The 26,497-nt window shown below is 41.0% G+C and overlaps 2 protein-coding genes and 1 long non-coding RNA gene across 4 annotated transcripts in view; all 3 read left to right on the forward strand.

The window, feature by feature from the left end:
* SLC12A2 (solute carrier family 12 member 2) overlaps window positions 1-4,675 on the forward strand; it is a 101,388-nt gene extending 96,713 nt beyond the window's left edge. Inside the window, exons 26-27 of the mRNA XM_084629696.1 lie at window positions 674-741; window positions 1,759-4,675. Of these exons, the coding sequence (XP_084485822.1) occupies window positions 674-741; window positions 1,759-1,894 (204 nt within the window). The 3' untranslated portion in view covers window positions 1,895-4,675. The remainder of the gene's footprint in view (window positions 1-673; window positions 742-1,758) is intronic.
* Window positions 4,676-6,984: 2,309 nt separating this feature from the next.
* Window positions 6,985-9,135, forward strand: LOC311520578 (uncharacterized protein; the record flags this gene model as incomplete). Its single annotated transcript, XM_084628134.1, has 2 exons — window positions 6,985-7,991; window positions 8,579-9,135. Exons 1-2 carry the CDS (start codon window positions 7,409-7,411, stop codon window positions 9,133-9,135), a joined length of 1,140 nt encoding a protein of 379 aa, XP_084484260.1. The 5' UTR covers window positions 6,985-7,408.
* Window positions 9,136-15,807: 6,672 nt separating this feature from the next.
* The window catches only part of LOC311521082, a 76,831-nt gene continuing 66,141 nt past the window's right edge, over window positions 15,808-26,497 (forward strand). For both annotated transcript variants that reach the window (XR_014711775.1, XR_014711776.1), the window contains exons 1-2: window positions 15,808-16,130; window positions 20,100-20,145. This is a non-coding gene — a long non-coding RNA (uncharacterized lncRNA). The remainder of the gene's footprint in view (window positions 16,131-20,099; window positions 20,146-26,497) is intronic.

Genomic DNA, 26,497 nt, shown 5'->3' on the forward strand with positions numbered 1-26,497 from the left:
GAGACTAACAGCTGTTATGGTCTACTCCTGCTGTTCAGAATCCTGTGGAAGCAGAGCAAATACAAGAATTAGGTAAACTTGACTTTTGGAGAAGCAGGTGCTGGAGCTGGGAGGAGAAGAGGAAGATGAGAACCCAAAATGGTGACTTGAGAAAGGGGTGGATTAGTACAGGAGTCTTGGATAGCAGGCACAGGCCAGCACAGCAATATCTAGAATGCTGAGGGAGGGTAGAGTAGTGGAACCTCACAACAGGTGGTTCTAGGATGTAGATGTCTGTGGGGAATACAGAAATAGGAAGGAATCTTCTTCTCCCTTCCAGCAGCCAGAAATCTCTCGGGGTGAGGGCTTTACTTTTATAAGTTGCTAGCTAGAAACTGACATGAGTGTTCAAGAACAGAACCTTAGAAGGAATCCAGCAACCTCTCTTGTTCTAGGCAACTAAGCGGGTAGAAGTTTGGACAGAAGGGACATATGTTTACTTTACAAACCCAAGTGATTTATTAAAAGTTGGAGGGAATGATACACTATTTTAAACAACACAGCAATCCATTTTGACCTCCTTTTGCACATTTCTTGCATAAATAAGAATTGTACTTGATTCTGGATTGTTGAAATAATGAATAGATCTCCCTAACGAGTTTGGGTTGATATTTTTTTTCCTTTTTAATTACAGAGCTACCGCCAGATTAGGTTAAATGAGTTGCTGAAAGAACATTCAAGCACAGCTAATGTAATTGTAATGTAAGTAAAGGTTGACTGTTTTTATACTATTTTCACAGTGATACAGTAACTCTATTACTATATCGGTTACACAGGTAATACAACTTATTTTGTGTATTATCCTAGGTACAGTCTTTTAGAGTACAAGGTAGAATTAGAGAGAGAATGCTTTGTAATTTGGCTTGTGACACTTACAGGCATTCTGCTGCTTGTGTATTAATTGCTCTCCATTGCCTTCAAATTGCTCTTTAAAAACAAAGATCTTCTATCTACAGCTACCATATATCCCATTTGCCTGAATCATACCTGTCTCTGCATATTCTTTGTACTGTCATCCCCACTTACAGTGCAATTGGATTACAAATTTTTCAGTATAGAAATTTTTTAATTTCACACATCCTGCTCTCTGTACAAAGTCATGTAAGGTTTCAGTGCTTTCTGAAGCAGTAAAAAGATGAAACTTGAGCAATACAAATAAAGATTTAACTGTTTCCAGTGAGGCAAGAATTGAAGGATTCCACCAATACTCTGGAGGGGCTGGTGGCAGAGAATGTGACTATAGACTGTTGCAGTCTGAAGCAAAAGCATTATCTTGGCCAAGATTTGGAGAGTGACTGTGGTTCTCCTCGCCTGGAGAAACATTCTGAATGAAGCCACAAGAGTGAAATGCTGATTCCATCACCTCCCCAACCCCACCCTTGGAAAATTTCAGGAGTGGGTAGACTTAAGGTGAAACTTGAGCTGCCCAAAAAAAAAAGTTACAATTGAGTCCATGTAGCAGAGTGTGTCTTTTTTTAAAGACAGTTTTGGCTCAGAACTAATTAATTTCTTTGCACTCAGGATTGTGAACTGACTACATGTAGTCTAAAAAACAGAAAAGGTTATGAAATGGGTTAGAATTAAACATTTAGTAATTTCTACCTTTTTATTATTTCAAATTGTATTTTTTGTATTTATGCAGTACTACTAGTAGTCTGACTTGCTTTTTAAACCATTCTTCATTTCCATTTGCTTTTTTCTTTGTTCTTCAAATTGTAGGAGTTTGCCAGTTGCACGAAAAGGTGCAGTATCTAGTGCACTATACATGGCCTGGTTAGAGGTTCTATCAAAAGACCTGCCACCAATCCTTCTCGTTCGTGGGAATCATCAGAGTGTTCTTACCTTCTATTCCTAAACACTGCGCAACGTGCAACTGTGATGAAATGGTACTTCAGTGCCTGGAAGAGAGTGACTAAGATTATTAACATCACAAAGGCAAAAAGTGACACTTCTTTCACTGTTCTACTGACTTGAAAGCACACAAGGAAAGTCACTATATTTCTAAAGTTGTGAAATCTTCAGTTTTATTCAAATTCTTCTATAACTTAATCTTGCTTAATGGGGGAGGATTCCTTGTTAGACTGAAGAACAACAAAACAAGCTTTTTCTTTGCTACTTGAATAGCAGCAATAAGTGTTTTTATTTTTGATCAATGAAAGGATTATAGATTTATAAAAGCCTTTTAGCCTTGAGGTGCCTTCTGAAATTAACCAAACTGCATCTATACACCCAATTTTGTACATTTAGATAGAATGTCAACATCTGCCTTCAACTAAGACTTTAGCTCAAACGTCCTTTAGTTTCTAGTCTCTTCCATCTTGCAATAAAATGAATGCTGCTTTTCAGTCTTCCATCAAGCTATTATTTTTAGTACTGTGTTTTCTATTCAGAATGTATTAATGATACCTGTTAGATTTGAAACAAAGGTAGGGCAGGTCAGTTGGAATAAAAAAATCATAATGTTATTGTCCAAGACTTTGTACTACTGAACTTGTACCCTTAAAACTAATTGCGCTAGACAAATGATGGGAGGACCTTTTTTTCTCAGATTTGACATTGTGCCCTTCTTTCCATTCAAAATTTGAGATGCATATAACTTTGGCTACCTTGGTGAAGGTTAGTGTGTCAGTCTTTAGCTCTAATATGTAACTGTATTCCTGTTGTAGGCTGAAGATAGCTTTTTGGATTATTTTAGGTTTTTTAAAGAAGAGGACCTGTCTTAATTCCTGGCCTTCAGATCTTGGTGTCATTTAGTTTATTTGAAGAAAGTGTTAACCTAAGGCTTGAAGGAGCAAATATGAGCAATGTGATGCCATCTAACAGAATACTGTAAACACTATGTGGAATCTCGCTACACCATCCAATATAAAATGTAAAAACTAAAATTTGGAATCTTTCATCAAATGGTTAAATGGACCACTGGTTATTAGGGGAGCTGTTTTTAGGTCAGTTCATTCAGTTGTCAGACCTCACATTTAGTCTTACTAAATAAATACTCAGGCTTAATCTAGAAATTTAGACCATCATACATGATACTTTACACATTTTTCATGTTTAATAAAAACTGCCAATTTTTGTGTCCTTCCGGTGTATGTTTTGACTACTTTCTAATTTAGTCTTCTAACACATAAATAAAAATTTTCACTTGAGCCTTTGTACAAAGGTGAGTAATATGAACTATTTTTTAAATTCCTATATATTTTTCAGGAAAGGATTGCCTAAAACATTTTGCAACCTCTAGATATTAGTACTGGGAATGTTACTGGGTCACATTGCTAGTGTTTCAATGATTTTCATTGAAGATGATCCTTAGAAAAGGTTTATTTTTATGCTTAACATAGCATTATATTAAATACTCATAGTTCCTTTTGAAGGACAAAGCTATTAGTCATTGTGAAGTAAGATACAGCGTGAAGTAGTGACAATTGGAGATGTGTTCTACGCTTTATCCACAGTGCATGCTGTAGTCAGGTCATTGGTAAGTCACAAAATCTCCATTTTTGCATTTGGTTTCTACCAGTCTGGATCTGAATTGGTTAAATTGTTTCAATTTTTTAAAAGCAGCATGTTTTGCTGCCGAGTACAAAGTAAATTAATGCTAACATGGGCCTGGTTAAGACACAATTTATAATCAAACAAATTCTAATAGTACTGTTTAATTACAGAAAAAAAATGTAACAGCCTCATTGTGTCTGTTACAGGTTTTGCAGTGCTTGTTGAGGTGGTAGGGATGTCTCCTTATTCAGTGAACATGGAATCGTTGCCATGTTTCGTTCTTTTTGTTTTGTTTTGTTTTTAAACAGATGGACAATAAGGCATGAACTTAGTGCTGCTATCTTGAAAATGTGCACAGGTACACTTATTTAAAGTTTTGTCCATTCAGGAAACCATTGCTTGTTATCTGTAATGCAGGAACCAAATGAAGTGTGTGCATACATGCATATATGTGTATAAAATTATATAAAATATATCTAAATATGCATTTGGGGATGGGGAGGGAATTGTAGTCTGTAAAATAATGTAGGATGCTTTTCACATATGCACTCTCAAAACTTCACTAACACTAGACACCAGATCAACAGTTTCAAGATTTATTGTAACACTCTAATAAACTTCAACAGTTACTAGTAATTGTGAGCAACAGATATTAGCTAGTGACAGTCATTCCGATTTCTATTTAGTCTATATAAACTTTGATTTTGAAGCCAAATTTTTTTTAAGTTCCAATCATTGTTAATGACTTGAAATATATAATTTCTCATTAACGCATGGCAATTGCATTATTTCTGTTGATGAAATTTCTTTTTATGAGTTTAGAAGGAGCAACCATAGCTGAAGAAATCAATTATTTATTTTTTTGTTCATTTGTTTGACTGTATTTAGGTTTCTTTTCTTTTACATACATTCTTTTTATATGCTTTCCTGACATTACATATTTAAAAATGAACTATGGAATTAATTTAAAGATTTGAGCTTGGTTGGGTATTTAGTTATCCACTGGGTTTGAAAATGTAATATTTTGATAATACTGTACTGTAACTGTCACACATGCTTTTCTAATGTTTTAACATTGAATATTGCAGTTACTACTTTGTACAAGGGGACACTGCAATAAAAGGAAGTGACTTCAATAAAATTGTCCAACATAGTCTATTTTTATTGAAAAATGTTTGCAGTATTTTCAGTCCTTTCCTGATATGTGAATTTGTGTACTGCAATTTTGTAATGATGTCAGATGACCGCTATTACACTAAATATAATATTTCTAATTTACCATGCCGCCAGTGAATGGTTTGGGGGCACAACTGGTGGTGGTGTCAAATGGCAGACCTACTCTCTACCAAGTTAATGATGTCAATTGGCTTAGAAGGAATAGCATCTAACCTTACTGAGCCGAATGCCAAACCTTTGAAGGGAAGATATGTTTACACAAAATAACTCCTCTCCCTGCCACCCCCCCACCAAAACACTGTACATTCCTCAAAGTCCACTAGAAAGAATGCAGACCTACCCCAGTATATAGAATGTTGGTAATCTATTTGTTTAAATGTGATATTAGATACTTGAAAATGTACTCACAATAGGTATGCTTTTTTGTTTCTTTGCCTCTGAACGTATTAGATGCAACTCCTAAATATTTTTTTTCTGACAAACTGGAGACTTCTTTGGAGTAACCCCCAATATTTCCATTTTACCCCTTTCTCTCTATTGTGTTTTAACGCTACGTTTTCATTGCTTTCTAGTGAAAATATAGAGAGAAGAGACCATTAATTTATTTACCTGCTCATGAGTTTTAATTTTATCTCTATCATTTAAATTGTCATGTTAACTTCCCAAGTTTCTAAGCTTCTAATTGGAAAACTAAGAAAGCTCAAATAAGAATCAGAACTCTTATTTTCCTCATCTTATTTTAAAGAAGCCAGGCAAATAATTGAGCTCTCAAAGCCATGACTCCCCCAAGAGAGCTGGAGGACTTAGCCTTCTTAATTCATTTTGGAATTTTTCCGATTCCTAGTATGAATGATTGGATGAGAACAAGAATTCTTACTGCAAAAAGAATCCCTGGTGAATCCAGAATACACCTATCCTGTGCCTTTACTTTGTTGAAATAGTTCCTGACTGTTGGAAATAAAATACTTTTTTGATCCATTTTCAAGATCTATGCAATCAACCCATGCCTACACAAAGTTGCTGTCTGAGGTATATGAACTGAGTTAAAGGTGAACTGCAAAGCAGTATTTGTTTTGCCCTTTACAATTACTCTTCTGTTGGGGTGCAGAATTCAAGCTGTCTGCAAATTTCTTTGCTCCTCTACAGAAAAATGGTAGGTACCAAAGCTGTTGGATTCATAGGGCAGAGAACTGCTTTAAGGAGTTGTCCTATGCAGGGAAAAAAAAAGTTTATCTGGGGAAAAGGAAGATTATTGCTGTGACCTTTGCCTTCTGTGGGGACCAGGTTGTGGTGGTTTAAAAACTTAAATAAAATTTGCTTTTCATATGTGTCATCTTTCAGTTTATTTTATTAGCTCTGTAAATAAACTCTGCCCCGATGCTTCTGATAACTGGCTAACATTAGAGGTTTTTAAATGGTTTGGTTAGGTTATCTAACTGCTTTTTAAAAAATGTTCGTTAAGATTGAGGAAGCTTGGCAGCAGCATGATTTTCACTGATTTCCTTTGGGTAGGCTCTGGAGACCCCAGTAGTGACAATGTGCTCTGGCCCTACCTTCATCCATAGCTGGGCAGCAGAGCTCTACTGCTTGTAGCAAAATGTGGTTTAGAAGTGATAGCATAGCACAGGTGTCTCCTGTCTCACCAATAACAGCTGTCTGCTGCTGCTCCCAAGAGCAGTGTAATGTATGTATTTATCAATGCAGTCCTAGGTGACTATCCAGGGTAGCACATGACCAGTTAAAATTAAACTGAAGCTCTGCATTTACACTAGGAAAAAGGTCAAGTTCAGATCAGGTATAGCTGTTAACCAAGGCAAACCTAAACATGGACAGCTTTTCCTAGTCAAGGCAAACCACAGGTGGATTGCTTACAGTTGCTCCTTTTAGGTACCAGGGGCTGCTTCAGCACTTGCTGAGCAAACAGCCAGGCAGGGATTTCCCTACATGCCTGCCCTGAATTTCCCCAACCCTCCCCCGCCCCCCCGTTTTGTGAACTAGTTACATGTAGTGTTGTCAATTCAGTGATTGTTTGGAAATCTGAATTGAAATTGAAACATTAATACACACTTTAAAAGCATATACAGTGTGTGATAAAATACATGAATCTAAAAAAGTGTAATAGATTTGAAAAGTATTACCATAGACTAGCTTCCTTATACAGCTGTTTTTTGGGGGTTTTTTTATGACCATGTCAGTGCATTCACTTTGGTGCTGTTGGCCAACCTACTAATTTCAAATTATGATTTGTAAGCAAGGTCTAAATAAGCCCTCCCTGACAGCTAGTGATGGGCTGGGGGGAAAGGCTTCAGGACCAGATTGTATTTACATTCACACCTGGTCTACACCTGGTCTACACTAGGACTTTAGGTCGAATTTAGCAACGTTAAATCGATTTAAACCTGCACCCGTCCACACAGTGAAGCCCTTTATTTCGACTTAAAGGGCTCTTAAAATCGATTTCCTTACTCCACCCCTGACAAGTGGATTAGCGCTTAAATCGACGTTCCCAGCTCGAATTTGGGGTACTGTGGACACAATTCGATGGTATTGGCCTCCGGGAGCTATCCCAGAGTGCTCCATTCTGACCGCTCTGGACAGCACTCTCAACTCAGATGCACTGGCCAGGTAGACAGGAAAAGAACCGCGAACTTTTGAATCTCATTTCCTGTTTGGCCAGCGTGGCAAGCTGCAGGTGACCATGCAGAGCTCATCAGCACAGGTGACCATGATGGAGTCCCAGAATCGCAAAAGAGCTCCAGCATGGACCGAACAGGAGGTACGGGATCTGATCGCTGTTTGGGGAGAGGAATCCGTGCTATCAGAACTCCGTTCCAGTTTTCAAAATGCCAAAACCTTTGTCAAAATCTCCCAGGGTATGAAGGACAGAGGCCATAACAGGGACCCGAAGCAGTGCCGCGTGAAACTGAAGGAGCTGAGGCAAGCCTACCAGAAAACCAGAGAGGCGAACAGCCGCTCTGGGTCAGAGCCCCAAACATGCCGCTTCTATGATGAGCTGCATGCCATTTTAGGGGGTTCAGCCACCACTACCCCAGCCGTGTTGTTTGACTCCTTCAATGGAGATGGAGGCAATACGGAAGCAGGTTTTGGGGACGAAGAAGATGATGATGAGGAGGAGGTTGTAGATAGCTCACAGCAAGCAAGCGGAGAAACCGTTTTTCCCGACAGCCAGGAACTGTTTCTCACCCTAGACCTGGAGCCAGTACCCCCCGAACCCACCCAAGGCTGCCTCCTGGACCCAGCAGGCGGAGAAGGGACCTCTGGTGAGTGTACCTTTTAAAATGCTATACATGGTTTAAAAGCAAGCATGTGAAAGGATTACTTTGCCCTGGCATTTGCGGTTCTCCTAGATGTAGTCCTAAAGCCTTTGCAAAAGGTTTCTGGGGAGGGCAGCCTTATTTCGTCCTTCATGGTAGGACACTTTATCACTCCAGGCCAGTAACACATACTTGGGAATCACTGTAGAACAAAGCATTGCAGTGTATGTTTGCTGGCATTCAACCAAAATCCGTTCTTTCTCTCTCTGTGTTATCCTCAGGAGAGTGAGATATAATTCATGGTCACCTGGTTGAAATAGGGTGCTTTTCTTCAGGGACACTCAGTATAGCCCATTCCTGCTGGGCTGTTTGCCTGTGGCTGAACAGAAATGTTCCCCGCTGTTAGCCACAGGGAGGGGGGAAGGTTGAGGGGGTAGTCACGCGGTGGGAGGAGGCAAAATGCGACCTTGTAACGAAAGCACATGTGCTATGTATGTAATGTTAACAGCAAGGTTTACCCTGAAAGAGTGTAGCGACTGTTTTATAAAATGTGTCTTTTTAAATACCGCTGTCCCTTTTTTTTTCTCCACCAGCTGCATGTGTTTCAATGATCACAGGATCTTCTCCTTCCCAGAGGCTAGTGAAGCTTAGAAAGAAAAAAAAACGCACTCGCGATGAAATGTTCTCCGAGCTCATGCTGTCCTCCCACACTGACAGAGCACAGACGAATGCGTGGAGGCAAATAATGTCAGAGTGCAGGAAAGCACAAAATGACCGGGAGGAGAGGTGGCGGGCTGAAGAGAGTAAGTGGCGGGCTGAAGAGAGTAAGTGGCGGGCTGAAGACAGGGCTGAAGCTCAAATGTGGCGGCAGCGTGATGAGAGGAGGCAGGATTCAATGCTGAGGCTGCTGCAGGACCAAACCAGAATGCTCCAGTGTATGGTTGAGCTGCAGCAAAGGCAGCTGGAGCACAGACTGCCACTGCTGCCCCTCTGTAACCAACCGCCCTCCTCCCCAAGTTCCATAGCCTCCACACCCAGACGCCCAAGAACGCGGTGGGGGTCCTCCGGCCAACCAGCCACTCCACCACAGAGGATTGCCCAAAAAAAAGAAGGCTGTCATTCAATAAATTTTAAAGTTGTAAACTTTTAAAGTGCTGTGTGGCATTTTCCTTCCCTCCTCCACCCCCCCCCCCCCCCGGGATACCTTGGTAGTCATCTCCCTATTTGTGTGATGAATGAATAACGAATGCATGACTGTGAAGCAGCAATGACTTTATTGCCTCTGCAAGCGGTGATTAAAGGGAGGAGGGGAGGGTGGTTAGCTTACAGGGAAGTAGAGTGAACCAAGGGGCGGGGGGTTTCATCAAGGAGAAACAAACAGAACTTTCACACTGTAGCCTGGCCAGTCATGAAACTGGTTTTCAAAGCTTCTCTGATGCGTACCGCGCCCTCCTGAGCTCTTCTAACCGCCCTGGTGTCTGGCTGCGCGTAAACAGCAATCAGGCGATTTGCCTCAGCCTCCCACCCCACCATAAACGTCTCCCCCTTACTCTCACAGATATTGTGGAGCACACAGCAAGCAGTAATAACAGTGGGAATATTGGTTTAGCTGAGGTCTAAGCGAGTCAGTAAACTGCGCCAGCGCGCCTTTAAATGTCCAAATGCACATTCTACCACCATTCTGCACTTGCTCAGCCTGTAGTTGAACAGCTCCTGACCACTGTCCAGGCTGCCTGTGTACGGCTTCATGAGCCATGGCATTAAGGGGTAGGCTGGGTCCCCAAGGATACATATAGGCATTTCAACATCCCCAACAGTTATTTTCTGGTCTGGGAAGAAAGTCCCTTCCTGCAGCTTTTGAAACAGACCAGAGTTCCTGAAGATGCGAGCATCATGCACCTTTCCCGGCCATCCCACGTTGATGTTGGTGAAACGTCCCTTGTGATCCACCAGAGCTTGCAGCACTATCGAAAAGTACCCCTTGCGGTTTATGTACTCGCCGGCTTGGTGCTCCGGTGCCAAGATAGGGATATGGGTTCCGTCTATAGCCCCACCACAGTTAGGGAATCCCATTGCAGCAAAGCCATCCACTATGACCTGCACATTTCCCAGGGTCACTACCCTTGATATCAGCAGATCTTTGATTGCGTGAGCTACTTGCATCACAGCAGCCCCCACAGTAGATTTGCCCACTCCAAATTGATTCCCAACTGACCGGTAGCTGTCTGGCGTTGCAAGCTTCCACAGGGCTATCGCCACTCGCTTCTCAACTGTGAGGGCTGCTCTCATCCTGGTATTCATGCGCTTCAGGGCAGGGGAAAGCAAGTCACAAAGTTCCATGAAAGTGCCCTTACGCATGCGAAAGTTTCGCAGCCACTGGGAATCGTCCCAGACCTGCAACACTATGCGGTCCCACCAGTCTGTGCTTGTTTCCCGAGCCCAGAATCGGCGTTCCACAGCATGAACCTGCCCCATTAGCACCATGATGCATGCATTGGCAGGGCCCATGCTTTCAGAGAAATCTGTGTCCATGTCCTGATCACTCATGGGACCGCGCTGACGTCGCCTCCTCGCCCGGTATCGCGTTGCCATGTTCTGGTGCTGCATATACTGCTGGATAATGCGTGTGGTGGTTGATGTGCTCCTAATTGCCAAAATGAGCTCAGCGGCCTCCATGCTTGCCTTGGTATGGCGTCCGCACAGAAAAAAGGCGCGGAACGATTGTCTGCCGTTGCTCTGACGGAGGGAGGGGCGACTGACGACACGGCTTACAGGGTTGGCTTCAGGGAGCTAAAATCAACAAAGGGGGTGTCTTTACATGAAGGAGTATTTCAGGCAGGACTTCACGGAGGGTTCCAATAAGAAATGGTGCACCAAAGTTATCGTTGTTATTGGAACAAGGAGGTTAGCCTGGCCTCTGATTGATACATGGCTAGATTAACCTCGCTGCGCCTTCTCTGTGACTGACTGCAGTGTGATCTAGACGGGGAGGAGGAAAATGAGTACAAAACAAATCTGGTCTATTTCTTGTTCTGACCCACTCCATCTATCCTTTACATCTTTGGCTGGCAGCAGACAAAAAAGGCGCGAAATGATTGTCTGCCCTTGCTTTCACGGGGGGAGGGAGGGTGGGAACGGGGTCCTGACGATATGTACCCAGAACCACCCGCGACAATGTTTTAGCCCCATTAGGCATTGGGATATCAACCCAGAATTCCAATGGGCAGCGGAGACTGCGGGAACTGTGGGATAGCTACCCACAGTGCAACGCTCCGGAAGTCGACGCTTGCCTCGGTACTGTGGAAGCGCTCCGCCGAGTTAATGCACTTAATGCACTTAGAGCATTTTCTGTGGGGACACACACACTCGAATATATAAAAACGATTTCAAAAAAACCGACTTCTATAAATTCGACCTAATTTCGTAGTGTAGACATACCCCTAGTCTACCTAGGTATCCAGCAAACAGCTGTGTTGCCCAAGTGATAGTTTTTGGTTGGGGTTGGGTTACAAATCACTTGAATGCGGGGAGGGAATGAAATTTTCTTATTGTATGAGTAAAGGGGCAGTAGAACTGTACTTACTGTGCTGATTGAGGGCATCGAGAGAGGGTGGGGACAGGTGTTTTGCTTGATGGTCTGCATGAGTCACAAGTACTATTTGATCTGTGCCTCTCCCGTGTTTTAAGACAGAGCTGATTAGGCTCCATAGATAATCTTTTGTTTTGTTAAGTGACCACTACAGCTGAAATCACTGATGATCAGGTCTAAGTGCTTAGACCTGCTGTGGGACAGTGTTTCTGTGGAAGAGATGGCCCAGATCTCCCACTGAGAGCTCAGCTGAAATCAGTGAGATTTCTGTGTGGAACCTCAAGATACCAACTCACAGAGGTCACAGGTGGCAGCAGAAGGTTACAGCACAGGGTCAATGGCAACAGAGCAATGGAGTGAATGGTAGCACAACGAACAACAGTGGCCAGAGCGAACTGTGAGCAGCTGAAGGAACAAGCAAGATGCCTTCTTGCCCCGCACCTGGGAGGTGAACTCATGTGAAAGCATCTCTGAACTCTGAGTCTCCACTGACCAAGGACAACACCGGTGAGTGTTAATGAGGCTGTTAAGAATACTGGAGACACAACACAGTTCATGTGAACAAACATGGTTGTGGCATCATACATGCTATTTAAGCAAGAGATACCACACACTACAAACTGGAGGCCAATGTTAAGTGCATTGTCACTTGTTCATCCTGAAGTTGAACACTGGTTCCGAACAAGACCAGCAAATGCTCACTATCTTTCGGCAAGAAACTCAACTGACTTGCTAGAGGCATGTGGTGAAACAGTGAGACTCAACAGTTGAAAAAGTGAAGAACTTTCTCACCACATGCAAAAAAATTGCAGCTGATAAATGCACTGATGCAAATGGACACAAAGTATTGTTATTGTGTACGTTATCTTGATAGAGGTAGGCCAGTAGATGCATTTCTAGATGTTCAAGTTTTATAAAAGACACATCGGCTGCATCTGTGACAGCCCACATTTTAGAAGAGTTAAATGCTTGTCGACTGGACCCCAAACAGATGGTTCCTTGTGTATTTGATGGAGCTGCAAACTGCTCTGGAAGACATTGTGGAGAACAAGCATAGTTCAGAGAAAAGTGTAACCCTAATGTCTCCTATACACACTGCAGAGGCCATCTACTCCAACTAGCGCTAGTATGAGCTGCAGACACGTCAAAAGACATTTAAAAAGCTATAAATTTAATGTCATTATATTCTTTTTTTTTTTCAGCAAGAGTCCAAAAATACTGAGTGTCTTGGAAAATACACTGGGACTGAAGTTCAAATTAGTCCAACCTGGGAAAACCCTCTGGCTTTCTCATGAGCGATCGTTGGCTGTTGTCTTAAAATTACTCCAGCCGTTGTTACTGGCTTTGGAATGTGTCTACCAAGATGGGATGGATCTAAGTAGTGAGGCTGGTGGATTACTTTTGCTACTATGTTCAAAGAAGATTATTGCCATTCTCTCTCTTGTAAGTCTACTGTTGAAACCATCCAGGCATTTGCTACAACAGTAGTAGATATTTGTCCAGCAATAGAAGCTACATTTGGCTCAATCAGAGAGCTATCCATTAAAAACGTACTGGAAGAAGCAAAGACTTCATCCAGAAGTTGGCTAATGAAGGCATTTATATTGAATCCTTAAGTGAAGAGGACAAGAAATGTTTGTTCAGACAACTGAAAAAGTACACAGACTTTATTCTTAAAAATCTACAACAGTGACTTCTAGATTCTACTCAACCTTTACATAGCTTTTACAGATTCCTGTCCTATAAAACATGACAGTTGAGTAGAGTGAGGCACTACCAGCAATGGGGCTGCCATGTGCTCAGGACAGATTAGAGAATTTGAACACAGAGTGGAATATCATACCACGAATTAATGAAGATTTGACTTCAACTTCTTTTTTTATCATCACTAGTTGCTCGACCCAATCTTTATGCTGTTTTCTGGGATGAAAGAAGTAGGAATTCATCTCTTGCTACTCCCAGTCATAACAGCTATGGTTCAGTGTTCTTTTTCATCGTTGAATAGAATTTTGTGTTCTGAAAGAAGTCATCTTCTGCCTGATCATGTGAATGAACTAATGAGCATATCAGTTGAAGGAATGGAAGTACCGGACCCACAAGAAGCCACTAAAGATGAACACATTTATTCAAGAAGTTCATTAATAGAGTTGTGCAAAATTATAACAAGAAACCAAGAAGGATGTAGATGTAGTGCTTCACAGAAGGCTTAAGTAGCTAACTTTAATTTTGTGTGATGATTTTAAAACATGAGTTAAATCTAATAAAATGGTCATGAAACATTTTTCTGTTTTTACTATGGTGCTATACAGCCCACCTTCACTCTCACAGTCTCACTCCTCATCAGCCCTGACCCCAAATTTCAATTCCTGGGGAAAACACTGCAGCCAGGACTGTTGGATGACAACTAGCTCTGAAGACCTGGCCAGTGACAGCAGCAGTATGGCACTGTCATAAATATGAAGGGAAGGGTAAACACCTTTTAAATCCCTCCTGACCAGAGGAAAAACCCTTTCACCTGTAAAAGGTTAAGAAGCTAAGATGACCTCGCTGGCACCTGACAAAGGACCACTGAGAAGACAAGATACTTTAAAAGCTGGAGTGGGGGGGGGGGGGGGAAACAAAGGGTTCTCTCTGTCTGTGTGATGTTTTTGTCGGGACTAGAGCAGGAATGCAGGTTAGAACTCCTATAAAGGGCTAATAAGCAATCTAGTTAGAGATGCGTTAGATTCTGTTTTGTTTAAATGGCTGAATGGAATGTATATTCCTCTTTTTGTAACTTAAGGTTTTGCCTAGAATGATTCTCTATCAGTTTTGAATGTGATTACTCTGTAAGGTATTTACCATCCTTATTTTACAGAGGTGATTCTTTTACTTTTTCTTCAATTACAATTCTTCTTTTAAGAACCTGATTGCTTTTCCATTGTTCTTAAGAGCCAAGGGTTTGGATCTGTGTTCACCTATGCAAATTGGTGAGGATTTTTATCAAGCCTTTCCCAGGAAAGGAGGTGTAGGGTTTAGGAGGATTTGCGGGGGGAGGAAAGATGTTTCCAAGCAGGCTCTTTCCCAGTTATATATTTGTTAGATGCTTGGTGGTGGCAGCAATAAAGTCCCAGGGCAAAAGGTAAAATAGTTTGTACCTTGGGGAAGTTTTAACCTAAGCTGCTGAAAATAAGTTTAGGGGGTTTTTCATGTAGGTCCCCACATCTGTACCCTAGACTTCAGAGTGGGGAAGGAACTTTGACAGGCACTGAGGGTGGCATGCCTTCAGAGCTGGGTGGCCAAGGAGCAGAGGCTGATGGCTGGGAACTCAGAGATGCTGATGCTGTGAACTACTTTCCTGACCATAGTGCCCTGCGTAGTGAACTCCCACCCAATAAGTCCAGTCCTGTCTACAGCTTCCCTCTCACAGTTGCTTAGTGTAGTTCAAACCTCTCCCTACTTGAGGCAGTGAGTTGACCATAAACTAAAGTTTAGTGTTCTCTACAAGCATAGGCGTGGCATTATATAACCTCCATAAAGTGTCACGGGGGGAGCTGTACAGAGTAGGGCAGTGGGCACTTCCTTGCCCCGCTGTTGCGTGGCTGAGCAGGAGCACTCCGCAACCCCTGCTTGAGTCATCGAAAGCCCGCAAGGTAAAGTACCTGCCAGTGGCTGAGGGCTAGGCAGTCCCTATAGCAGTGGTTCTCAAACCTTTGTACTGGTGCCCCCTTCCCACAGCAAGCCTCTGAGTGTGACACCGCCCCCCTTATAAATTAAACTTTTTAATATATATTTAAGGCTATTATAAATGGTGGAGGTGAAGCAGGGTTTGGGGTGGAGGTTGACAGCTCGCGATCCCCCATGTAATAACCCCCCCCCCCGGTTTGAGAACCCCCTGCCCTACAGCCTCCGCCCTCCGTTTAAAAGTTGCTGAAAATCTTGCTGAGGGGCTGGGTCGCACAGCCGCACCCCTTCTCCAGCCTGGCTGCTCAGAGGAGGGCGGTGGTTCCTCTCTTGCCCCTACTGGGTGCGGTGAGGAAGCCCAGCAGCCCCTTAAACTCTTCCATCTCCGCCATTGAGATTTCTCGGGGGCAGGGGGGTTCGGCGCTGTCTCGCTTCACAGCGACTTCCTTCGCGGCGCGGAAAGCGTCGCCTCCCGCTTCTACCACGTGGGGAGGGAAGGCTGGAGAAGTAGGAGGCAGAGCAAACCCGGCCAGCCCCGTACCTCCTCTTCCCCTTCCCCCAACGAGGAGCAGGAGCAGAGGCCGGTGCTCCGGGCTGCTGGAGGGGCGCGCACGCCGCCTCCTGCAGCGGGGGGGAGAGTTTGGGCGCGTGCGGGCTGTGGAGGGACGGTGGGTGTAAGTGGGGGAGAGGACAAGTGCCCGGGGGTAACAGGGAGGGCAGTGGCAGAGGCATGAGAACACAGTGCGTGGTAGTGGGGATGAAAGGAAAGGAGAGCTGCGGAGAAAGGGGCAGAGCCAACAACGGAGCGCCCAGGAGAAGGCGGGCGGGAGCCGCACGTGGCTCGCAGCGGGCAGGCTGCGAAGGGAAAGAAGGGAGTAGAAGCAGCCGCCATGGTGAGTACACAGCGTGAACGTGCTAACAGAGCACGGGGCAAGTTGTTAGTAAAACGCCCTGGGCCGGCCCTGCTGCACAAAGGGCATGGGAAGCTGATTTAAAGAGGGTCAGCTGGCGACTCCCCTTTCTGACAGGTTCGAGCGGGCCTAGGCAGCTCAGTGCTGCCCGCGCTGGCATAGTGGGTGAGGCCCTGGGGAGGAAGAGTGGTGGGAGATGGTGCTGTGCTGCGGAGTTCTAGCCAGCACAAATTAAAGCAGCGTGGAGGTTGCTTCAACTTGCACCAAGGCCTAGCCTGTAGCTGCCCTCAGGCGCAGTGTTATGGAAAGCTCTCTATGCCTTTCCCCACTCCCTTCATGTGCGCTGAGTACAGCTCAAGTGCTTCTGAGGATTTGGCTGTCCCCGAGGATCTTGGCAAGTTTGTGTGTGTGTTGTGGGGGTGGTTCCCTGGCTCTGGTATAACTAACCACAAATTATGCAGTCGAGTTTCACGCATTTGGGGAAATCGCAAAGGTCAGCACACCCGCAGTGCAACGGATGAGCCTCACCCTGGGAAAACCACCTTCGTGATCATGGGATCTCCCCTGCCTAATTCTTGCCTGGGGATACTGCTAAATCAAATCACCCTTTCCTGGTTTACTTTAATTTGTAGATTTTTATTTTTTAAATATTTTTGAATAGCTACTTCAGTGTGTTTCCTTGGAATGCACCAGATGAACTAAATAGTAGTTGGTTGGCTGTTAATTAACAGGAGAGTATATAACAAGTTCACTCCCCTACATAGGATTATTCTTTTTTCTTGTATACGGTTCTGTTTTCTGTGGTGTTCAAAAGCTAAAATGTAGGCTGCTATAAAATTGGGGGAGGGAAGGAAATGGTTTTTTTTTTTTTAATTATTCAGAACAACAAAACCCAACCCTGTGTATAGCCAGAGACTTCTCACCAAGAAAGATTAAAAACTTCCCATGTGGAAAACTGAGATAATTACATTCACCTCCTTTGTATAGTCTTGATAATTTCTTATGGTGCTGTGCTCTGTAAGTGCAAAACATTATATATTGTTGCATGAGTGTTATACTTACAAAATTCCTAAAGAATTTCATATAATAAAAAATAACTTAGTAACATCAGTATACTGGGGATAAACACATGGTGTTAACGAGCAAGGCCTGGAATTCCCTCTTTCTCATATATCAGAGGGGTAGCCATGTTAGTCTGTTGTCCACAAAAACAACAGAGTCTGGTGGCACCTTAAAGATTAACAGATGTATTTGGGCATAAGCTTTCATGGGTAAAGAAACCTTCTTCAGATGCCTGGACATTACAGAACAGATTTATTTGGGATCTGTAATTTTCACTCATGAATCTAAAGAAATGGGTTTTTTACCCACAAAAGCTCAATCTTTAAGGCACATGTGGCCAACCTGTGGCTCTGGAGCTCTTCATAAGTTAATATATTTCAGAGTAACAGCCGTGTTAGTCTGTATTTGCAAAAAGAAAAGGAGTACTTGTGGCACCTTAAAGACTAACCAATTTATTTGAGCATAAGCTTTCATGAGCTACAGCTCACTTCATCGGATGCATACTGTGGAAACTGCAGAAGACATTATATACACAGAGACCATGAAACAATACCTCCTCCCACCCCACTCTCCTGCTAGTAATAGCTTATCTAAAGTGATCACTCTCCTTACAATGTGTATGAAAATCAAGGTGGGCCATTTCCAGCATAAAACCAAGTTTAATCAGTTAATATGCGGCTCCTTGTATAGGCACGGACTCCGGGGCTGCAGCTATAGATGCCAACTTTCCAGTGTGCTGGGGGGTGCTCACTGCTCTGCCATGAGCCCTGCCCCCACTCCACCCCTTCCCACCCCCTCTCCTGAGCCTGCCATGCCCTCGCTCCTCTCTCCCCCCCACCCCCCGCCTCCTGCATGTCATGAAACAGCTGGTCGGGGGGGGGGGGGGCAATGCTGACCAGTGCAGCTGCCACTGGGTGGAAGGTGCTGGGAGAGGGGGAGCTGATTTTTTTGGGGGGGGGGACCTGCTGACGTATTATTCTGGCTCTTTGGCAATGTACATTGGTAAATTCTGGCTCCTTCTCAGGTTCAGGTTGGCCATCTCTGCTTTAAGGTGCCACCAGACTCCTCTTTCCCGTGGAGAAGAATGGAGTCCAGTGCTCATGAGAGTGGGTAAATATTAGGCTGTAAGCTCTTTAGAGCAGGGACCTCTTCTTTGTAACACATGATTGGCACTATGCAATCAATAACTAAGTTTCTGATAGCATTATTAAAGTAAACATCTTTGATTTTCCTGGAAGTAGTAGGAACCACACTTCTTGGGAGAATCTACTTTCAGGAATTCAGGTTTCAGAGTATTTGCAAAAAGAAAAGGAGTACTTGTGGCACCTTAGTCACAGTATGCATCCGATGAAGTGAGCCGTAGCGCACGAAAGCTTATGCTCAAATCAATGGGTTAGTCTCTAAGGTGCCACAAGTCCTCCTTTTCTTTTTTCAGAAATTCAGACTATACTTTGCAACACCAGATGGCACTGTTGTGTTAAGTTATTTTATTTAAGGAGTGAGGGTGAGACTGCAACATAGAATATTAAATTTGTTCACTTTGTTTGCGGTTCTTCCAGTGTGTATGCATAGTTTCCCTGTCGACATAAGCTGTCTCTTTTGCATGCGAGGGAATAAATAATCTGTAGTATTTAGAATAAATTTTAGACATACAGTAGTCTTCTAAACTTTAATAGTTGTGACTGCATATTCTTGGAGAAAAGGAATATATTAGATACCTTTTCTTTTCTTTTTTTCGTTGCCTTCTCTTATTCTTCTTGGTGAGATACCACATTCAGTCATAAAGGATGGATAGGGTACTTCACATGGTCAAAACTTCTATTTTCTTCAAAGGGCTTGGCAGTAATTCTGTCTCGAATGGCTAATTCCAACCTCATTAATGTTGGTGAGCTGGTCTAAGAATACCTTTATAGAGCGAGAAAGAAGAAACCCTGAAACAAAAATTTGAGGGTTGTGGTGAATAATCAGCTGAACCCTGAGCTCCCAGTGCTACACAATGGCCAAAAGGGCTAGCTAATGTGATCCTGGGATGCATAAACGGGGGACACTTGGCTAGGAGTAGAGAAGTTATTTTTCTTCTGTTTTGCATTGGTGTGATAGACTACCAGTTCTGGTGCCTACAGTTCAAGAAGGATGCTGATAAATTGGAGAGCATTCAGAGAAGAAGGTTCATGAGAATGATTAAAGGATTACTTTATAGGTACCTACATGGGGAACAAATATCTGATGATAGGCTCTTGAGTCTAGCAAAGAAAGGTATAACATAACACACAGGCTGGAAGTTGAAGCTAGAAAAAATTCAGACTGGAAATACAGCATACATTATTTTACAGTGAGTGTAATTAATTGTTGGAATTAATTTACCAAGGCCAGTGATGGATTCTCCATCACTGACCATTTTAAAATCAGGATTGGATGTTTTTCTAAAAGATCTGCGCTAGAAATTATTTGGCAAAATTCCATGGCTTGTGCTACAGAAGGGCTAATGAGATGATCAGAATGGTCCCTTCTGACCTTGGAGTCCGCGAAAAGACTATCAACCACAGTCCTGGATTAATCTTCTTTCAGTTCTTTTGCGAAGCATTTTTACTTTAGAAACAATTAAGGAGGCAAATGGAAAATAAATTTCTGAGAGCAGGAGACGTACATAGGCTTTTCTCATTTCACCTTGAAGTGCTCCATGTTCTGGCTAGGTGAAAACGTAAAAAACAAAACAGAAGTCCTACAGCAGTTGAGCGAATAATATTTATATTGCTGTCAATCCCTTAAGCATGAGAGTAATTTTTAGTCATGCAGTACTTGTGTACCACTTTTTATTGTTAAGTGCTTTACAAATATTAACTATTGCACCACCTGTAAAAGTACAATGTATTATGCCTGTCTTTACAGATGTGGAAATGGAGTCAGAGTGGTAAGACTTGGAGAGAGCCATATGGTAAGTCAGTGGTACAGCTGGTATTAGAATTCAATAATTCTTCTCTCCCAACCATGTATGTTTAATCCTCTGGATCATGCAGGTTCCTGTGATATTTTAACCATGGTGATGCTAATTAAAAAGTTTTCTGAACTGTTCCTTTGTACCATAACTTCCTTTAATACCGCTTTAAAAGGTATTTATGTGAGGGGTGTGTGTGTTAAAGAATGGAGTTGATCCAATCTTAGCCCGTGTGATTTATAAAATGTCAGGCTTTTTTTTTTTACTGTAATTAATCTGTGATGAATACTAGTGGTAAAAAACAAACCAAAATATGGGTGTAAATTGCAACAGCACAAACTCAAAGCATCATTGGTTGTAGTGAAACAGTAATTTCAGCAACCATAACCTAGAAATTAAAGTAAAACAAAATATAGTTCCTGCCAACAATTCTTGTACCTCAAAGGAAATGACATTTTATGGCGTAAACCAACAACAGCCATTCACTGTATTATGTGAAATCAAGGCTAACCCACAGAGTGAAGTGTGGGTTTCCCATGGGATTTTTGGGTAACCTTATATAGAATTTCATTTTGCTTACTATTGGATGCTTGAGTGGTCATTCTGACAGTTTTTACTCTGATTAAAATCTCCTCATTTCTTCCAGCTATCAATAATATGCTCTTAGATATAGTAAGGATGACCAGAAACACACTTAAGTTTTGGCAGCTGGAGGCCAAACATCTCTGTTTACACTCGCTTGTATCTTGTCTGAAATTAGATTACTGGCTTTTTGAGGAAGGGACTTTTCCTTCCTATATGTTCATACAGCACCAAGCTAAATAGGGCCCCATTCTTGACTGGGGCCTGTGGGTGCCATGATACAAATAATTATTTATTCTCATTAATCGGAGTTGTGGGTGCTCAGCAACTCCAAGAACCAGGGCATCTCCATTTAACCAGAAAACAGAGATCTGATTTTTTCCATACTGAGCTGTTGGCTGACCTTGAAATCATTAGGTCATTAAACAAAACTAATTCTGTCCTGACACACAACTTTCTAGCATTCATTTATGTTTTACTGTCTACTTTGCTAATATATCTGTTCTATGTGGCATCATTCCAGAGACATCGTAAACAAATTTAACTTTCCCAGGATAAAACAGTATTAACAAAACCATCTTGTATTACTATAATCTCAGCAATATGGTAGTTAACAAACAGAATTGTGACAGGTATAGGCAATCGACCCTTCTATGGCTGTTTGCTAAGTTTGTATCTATTTCCCTTTTTATATTAGGGGAGCCTTACTTTAGCTACTAATAGTAATAAACCATTTTCTATAACTGTTTACATCTCGGAGTCTTAGCATGCTGTAGAGATTAAATTAATGCTCACAATATCCCTGAGAAGGAGGTAGGTAAGTAGGATTATACTCATTTTACTGTGAGCCACAGAGAAATAAGATAATTGCGGGGGGGGGGAGGAGGAGATTTTGGAACAACACTCAACAATCCTGACTTCCAGTCTCCTGATGTAAATTCCAGGAATATATTCCCTCCCTTTGAATGTGATTTTTTTTTTTAAACCAATACTATTTTTAAAAGAATTTACTTTTTCCTTTAAAAAATGGTTTAGAACTGTATTGTTAGCCCATTAAAATGGGTCATTTCATGGGAAAGGTAAGACTCAAGCTGTGTAATTCCCAAGTCTGTCCAGGGAGAAGAAAATAATGTACTCATCAAATTCAGTAAAATCTATATAGAGATCTGTAAAATCAATGTAAGTAAATCTGAGAATATTTCTCCATATTAGAGGATATTAGTGGGATGGAATAAATTAATTCTACATCAGAACTGTAGTTTATATTGTTACAGCAGTGGCCAGCAGGCAGTGCTGTTGCACAGTCTTGACATTCTTTTTCTTTGCATTTAAACAAATTAATAAACCTTGGAAGAAAATGCTGTGGTCTTGGTGAGTTTTCTTGGGAGAGCTGTGGAAAATAGCAAGAGAGTTTGCTCTCTGCCTTGATTTTTCTAACTAGTGTCAGTTCTTGAGGTAAAATTACTCCCTGCATACTGGGCTTTATGTTTTGGCTGAAAGCTTGGAAAGACGGCATTGCCGGCGTGCCATTAGTAACCACCTTTGTTTAAGGATCAGTGTGTATATACAGTGTAAAATAAACAAGTTGTACTAAGAATATGTGCAGACTCCACATCGCTGATTTCTCCTCTGATGGCACGCTGACCCATCTGTTTCTCTTTCTGTTTTGTGATCTAGAGAAATGCATTCTTAATCCTCTGGAAAGATTGGTACCTGCCCTGCTTGGCGCTGGCAGCCTAGAAAATGCTGTTTGTGTAACTGATGAAGCACTGCTGTGTGCAGTTCTTAGGAAGCGGATAGTTGCTAGACTCTCTGGATGATGGTCTTTGTATTTTGTTTAAATTTACCTCATGGATTGGCAGAAAATCTCACCGTGGAAGCAGTATGCCTTTATCTCCACCTCCATGGAGTTATTGCAGTCCAAAGTTTAGATCTAAATATCCCTTTCTCAGTAGTTTAGTCCTTCAAATGAGAATTGTTTCTGTAGCTGTACTTCAGTTCAACTGAAATCTGAAATAAAAACTAGTCAGTTACCAGATATGTAACCAGTCTTGTACATAAGGCTTTTATTGTACCTGGTTCATTAAATTGTTGTCATGGCTGATCTAGGGAATCCAGAGAAATGTGATTGACAGGCTTCCGTCCTGTTTCTTTGGAAGTTGGTAGAAGAGTAAGAAATTGTTTTAGAGCTGACTCTAGGAGAGAGAATGTCTCCTGGAAATGTGACTGCTATTACTTAAGCTACTGCCAAGGTGGATAAAAATCCATTTTTAAAATATTGAGTTTATTTGATTTATTTTTAAAAATATCCTTTAAATACACCTATTTACAAATGCACTATTTGAAATTCACATCCCCTGTTAAGGCCTACGTTTATTTACTGACTCTCTCTCTCTCTCTCTCTAAAAAATACAGTGTGTGTGTGTTTGTATATATACTATACAATATTAAAATCATTCAAGTAAAATACAAAAAAAAATTAAGTAGTACGTGTTTTCTGACAAAAGTTTTAAAGAAAGTCAAGTCACTGAACTGATGGAAGTCACTGGCTATGCTCCTGGAACCAGTTTGCTGAGTGCTAAACCAGTTTTTGACAGCAGTAGTATCTTCTGCAGAGAGAATATTTTCTTCATTTCAGTTTATTCAACTAGTTCAGTTCAATGACTAGTTCATTACAATTTAAGAAACCAATGGGGAGTTGACGAAGCAGAAAAAGCTTGTTTTCCCCTTCCAATCTATGAATAAAAACTAGGGGCGAGAAGATGACCTACTACTTCTGAAATCTTGAAGTACATGGTGACCAGATACAATTAGTTCACTGTACTACACTAACTGTCTAATAAATCAGTTTTACATGCAAAACATGTTTGATAAAAGCTCTGGATACATAAGAGAAAAAAGTTCATAGTTTTTAAATAAAAAGAAATTAAAATGCAATATTTGTGTATGTTTAATTGAATATCCATGCAAATAGAAATTAACATATTTTTATTAATTTTTATTAATTTTATTATAAAAATTAATCATTTAGTAAATAAGAAATTTCGTTCACCATTTTCTAACATAAACATGTAAAAATTTAAGAATCTGAATACATGTAAGGTAAGCTATATAATTGGTTAAATAAATGTGTATAGATGCATTATATCCTCCTGGTTAGCAAAAAGAAGCACCAAGTTTTAGTGGAAAGACTAGTTGTAAATCAACATCTTAATAGTTACCAACCAATTGGAATAAACCTTTCCTTGGGAAAATAACTGAAGTACAAATACAAAACACAATTAAAATTGATTTAAATCAAGGTTTCCTGCTTGCTGATTTAAATCATGATAAAAATAGTGATTTAAATCCTTTGGTTTAAATCTGTTTAGCCTGACTTCTATGTATGAGACTACATAATAGATTAAAGAATGAAAGAAGTAATATACCTGTTATAAAGGGGATTTAATTCTGAATTTGTATTAAACAATATGCTCTGAATGACTAATATTTCATTAATTAAAGTCCTGTAAAAAATCAAGCCAAAAGAAGGGTTGAGGTATGTTGATAGAGAACTGTCCGCAGATTTATTCTACTGCTCCTTGTGATGTGCCTGTTCTGGGGAGAATTAAAAAAACTTCACTTTCCACAGCTTCTAATCTAACTTTTTAAAGTTAATTTTAGGGCTCATGAAAAGGTTTAAAAAGTAAATGCATTGGACTTCAAAAGGCTACATACAGCTTGTTTCTCATTGTTTTCTAAACTGTTTCCTTTTTTTAAGGGATGATTTAGTTGTGGAATCTTTGACATCTCTTGCATTATAGAGGCTGCTGTTGTGGTTTTAATGAGCTTTTATCAGGAGCTTTCTCTTTTTTAAAAGGGAGTCTTTTTATTTCTGCTCTGAATCTTGGACACTGGAGAATTCTTGTTTTGTCTTTGGTCAGTTGCATTATCCTCTTCACTATTTATTATGTCTACATCAAAATAGAATCTGTATGTATTTTGTGTCTGGACATGTAGTTTTTCACTCTTAGGTGTGCCAAAAGAAACATAATAGATTCTCTTTCTGTATATAGCTTTCTGAGCTATTTTGGTGATGGCAGGCTGGATTGATTTTAAATCAAGGGAATTTTAAATCAGCGATTTAAATCACCAAATTGAGAGTCTTGATTTAAATGGTTAATTTTAATCAACTTTATCATTTGCACTTCAGTTTTTTCTAAAGAAAGGCACATTCTCATTGGTTGATATAATTATTAAAACATACTGATTTACATCTAAATAGAGGCTTTAACACTAGATTTGGTACATCATTTTGCTACCTAAGAGGTTACACAAAACTATATACCTTTATTTAGGAAAGTGTATTGTTGCGGTTCAGTGATGAGACAGAACACAGCTTTATGCAAGCAAACAGGCTGGTCAGCGGAGATGGGCTGTTCTGCCCCCCCTGCCTTCCACCTTCTCCTTTTATTATATTTCTCCCCCTAAGCATTACACACTGCTACACAAAGGAATGTATGACGTTGATTCATATGCTTAGTTACCATCCTCTATCTACTACAATCCTGGTTCTCAGGCCTTGAGCCCAGGCTAAAGAAACCTCCCACAGTTGCTGTCCAAACAATCAAGTTCTCAGGGTTCATATCTAGCCCTTGTCCTTGGATAGAGCAATGTGTGCATTGCTCCTAGGAAACAGTCAGGGTGTGCCCCGCCTGCTTCCAGGTGGAATAGCTAGACATTAACCCTTCAGTGTATAGCTTCAGATTCTTATTGTACATTTATAGTATGTTAGAAAATGGTGACTGATTAACTTTTGGCTCACTATTTGTATCCAGCTGCCTTAGGATGGTAACTAGAATTTAAACAAACACACAAAACCTAAACTTTTTTAAAACAATTCAGCCTTAAGTGTTTTGGGTACATAAACTTATCTTATCAAAATATGTTTCACATTTACAACTCAATGATTTATTAAACAGGGATTAATTGTAGTAAGTGAATTAAACTGATTTTTCCCAGGCTGACCTGAAATATTTTCAAATATGTCTAAATGAAAGTGATTTGGGCCTACGTTCCTACTCTTCTAAGTCTCTTGAAGATGAGAACAGTCTCCTACTTTACTTAAAGAAAAGGAGTACTTGTGGCACCTTAGAGACTAACCAATTTATTTGAGCATAAGCTTTCGTGAGCTACAGCATCCGATGAAGTGAGCTGTAGCTCACGAAAGCTTATGCTCAAATAAATTGGTTAGTCTCTAAGGTACCACAAGTACTCCTTTTCTTTTTGCAAATACAGACTAACACGGCTGTTACTCTGAAACCTACTTTACTTAGGCTGTCCTTCAAACTTTTAAAATTAGCAGCCTTTAACGAAGCGTTTTTGGTAGAAGTTCATGAATTCAGCATATTTTGTTTTTTACTTAAATATTTTAAGAGATTATAATTTTAGGTCTTAACATATATTGTATTACTTTCAGGTTTCATTTTAAACAGGTTTATTTTAAAAAAGAAAAATGTATTCTGTAAAGAACAAAATTGAAAATTTTTTTTTTTTAGTCAACTCTGTGGTAGGATTTTGTTTTTTCTGGAGAGGATTTCTTGATGTTTGGAGAGAAGCATATAGGGTTTTATCATCTCATAATATGCTTTTCCTTCTGGTTGAGCCCAGATACATAAAAGAAAAGAGGGAAGGAAGTTTCTAAATTGTTGTTTCTAAATTGATGTATTGACATTCTATTTGCCTTTAGTTAGCTACTCCAGTACTTGGTGACTGAAAGTTGCAGTCATCT

The sequence above is a fragment of the Lepidochelys olivacea genome (assembly GCF_965140295.1).
Source record: "Lepidochelys olivacea isolate rLepOli2 genome assembly, chromosome: 5".
Classification (NCBI taxonomy): Eukaryota; Metazoa; Chordata; order Testudines; family Cheloniidae; genus Lepidochelys; species Lepidochelys olivacea.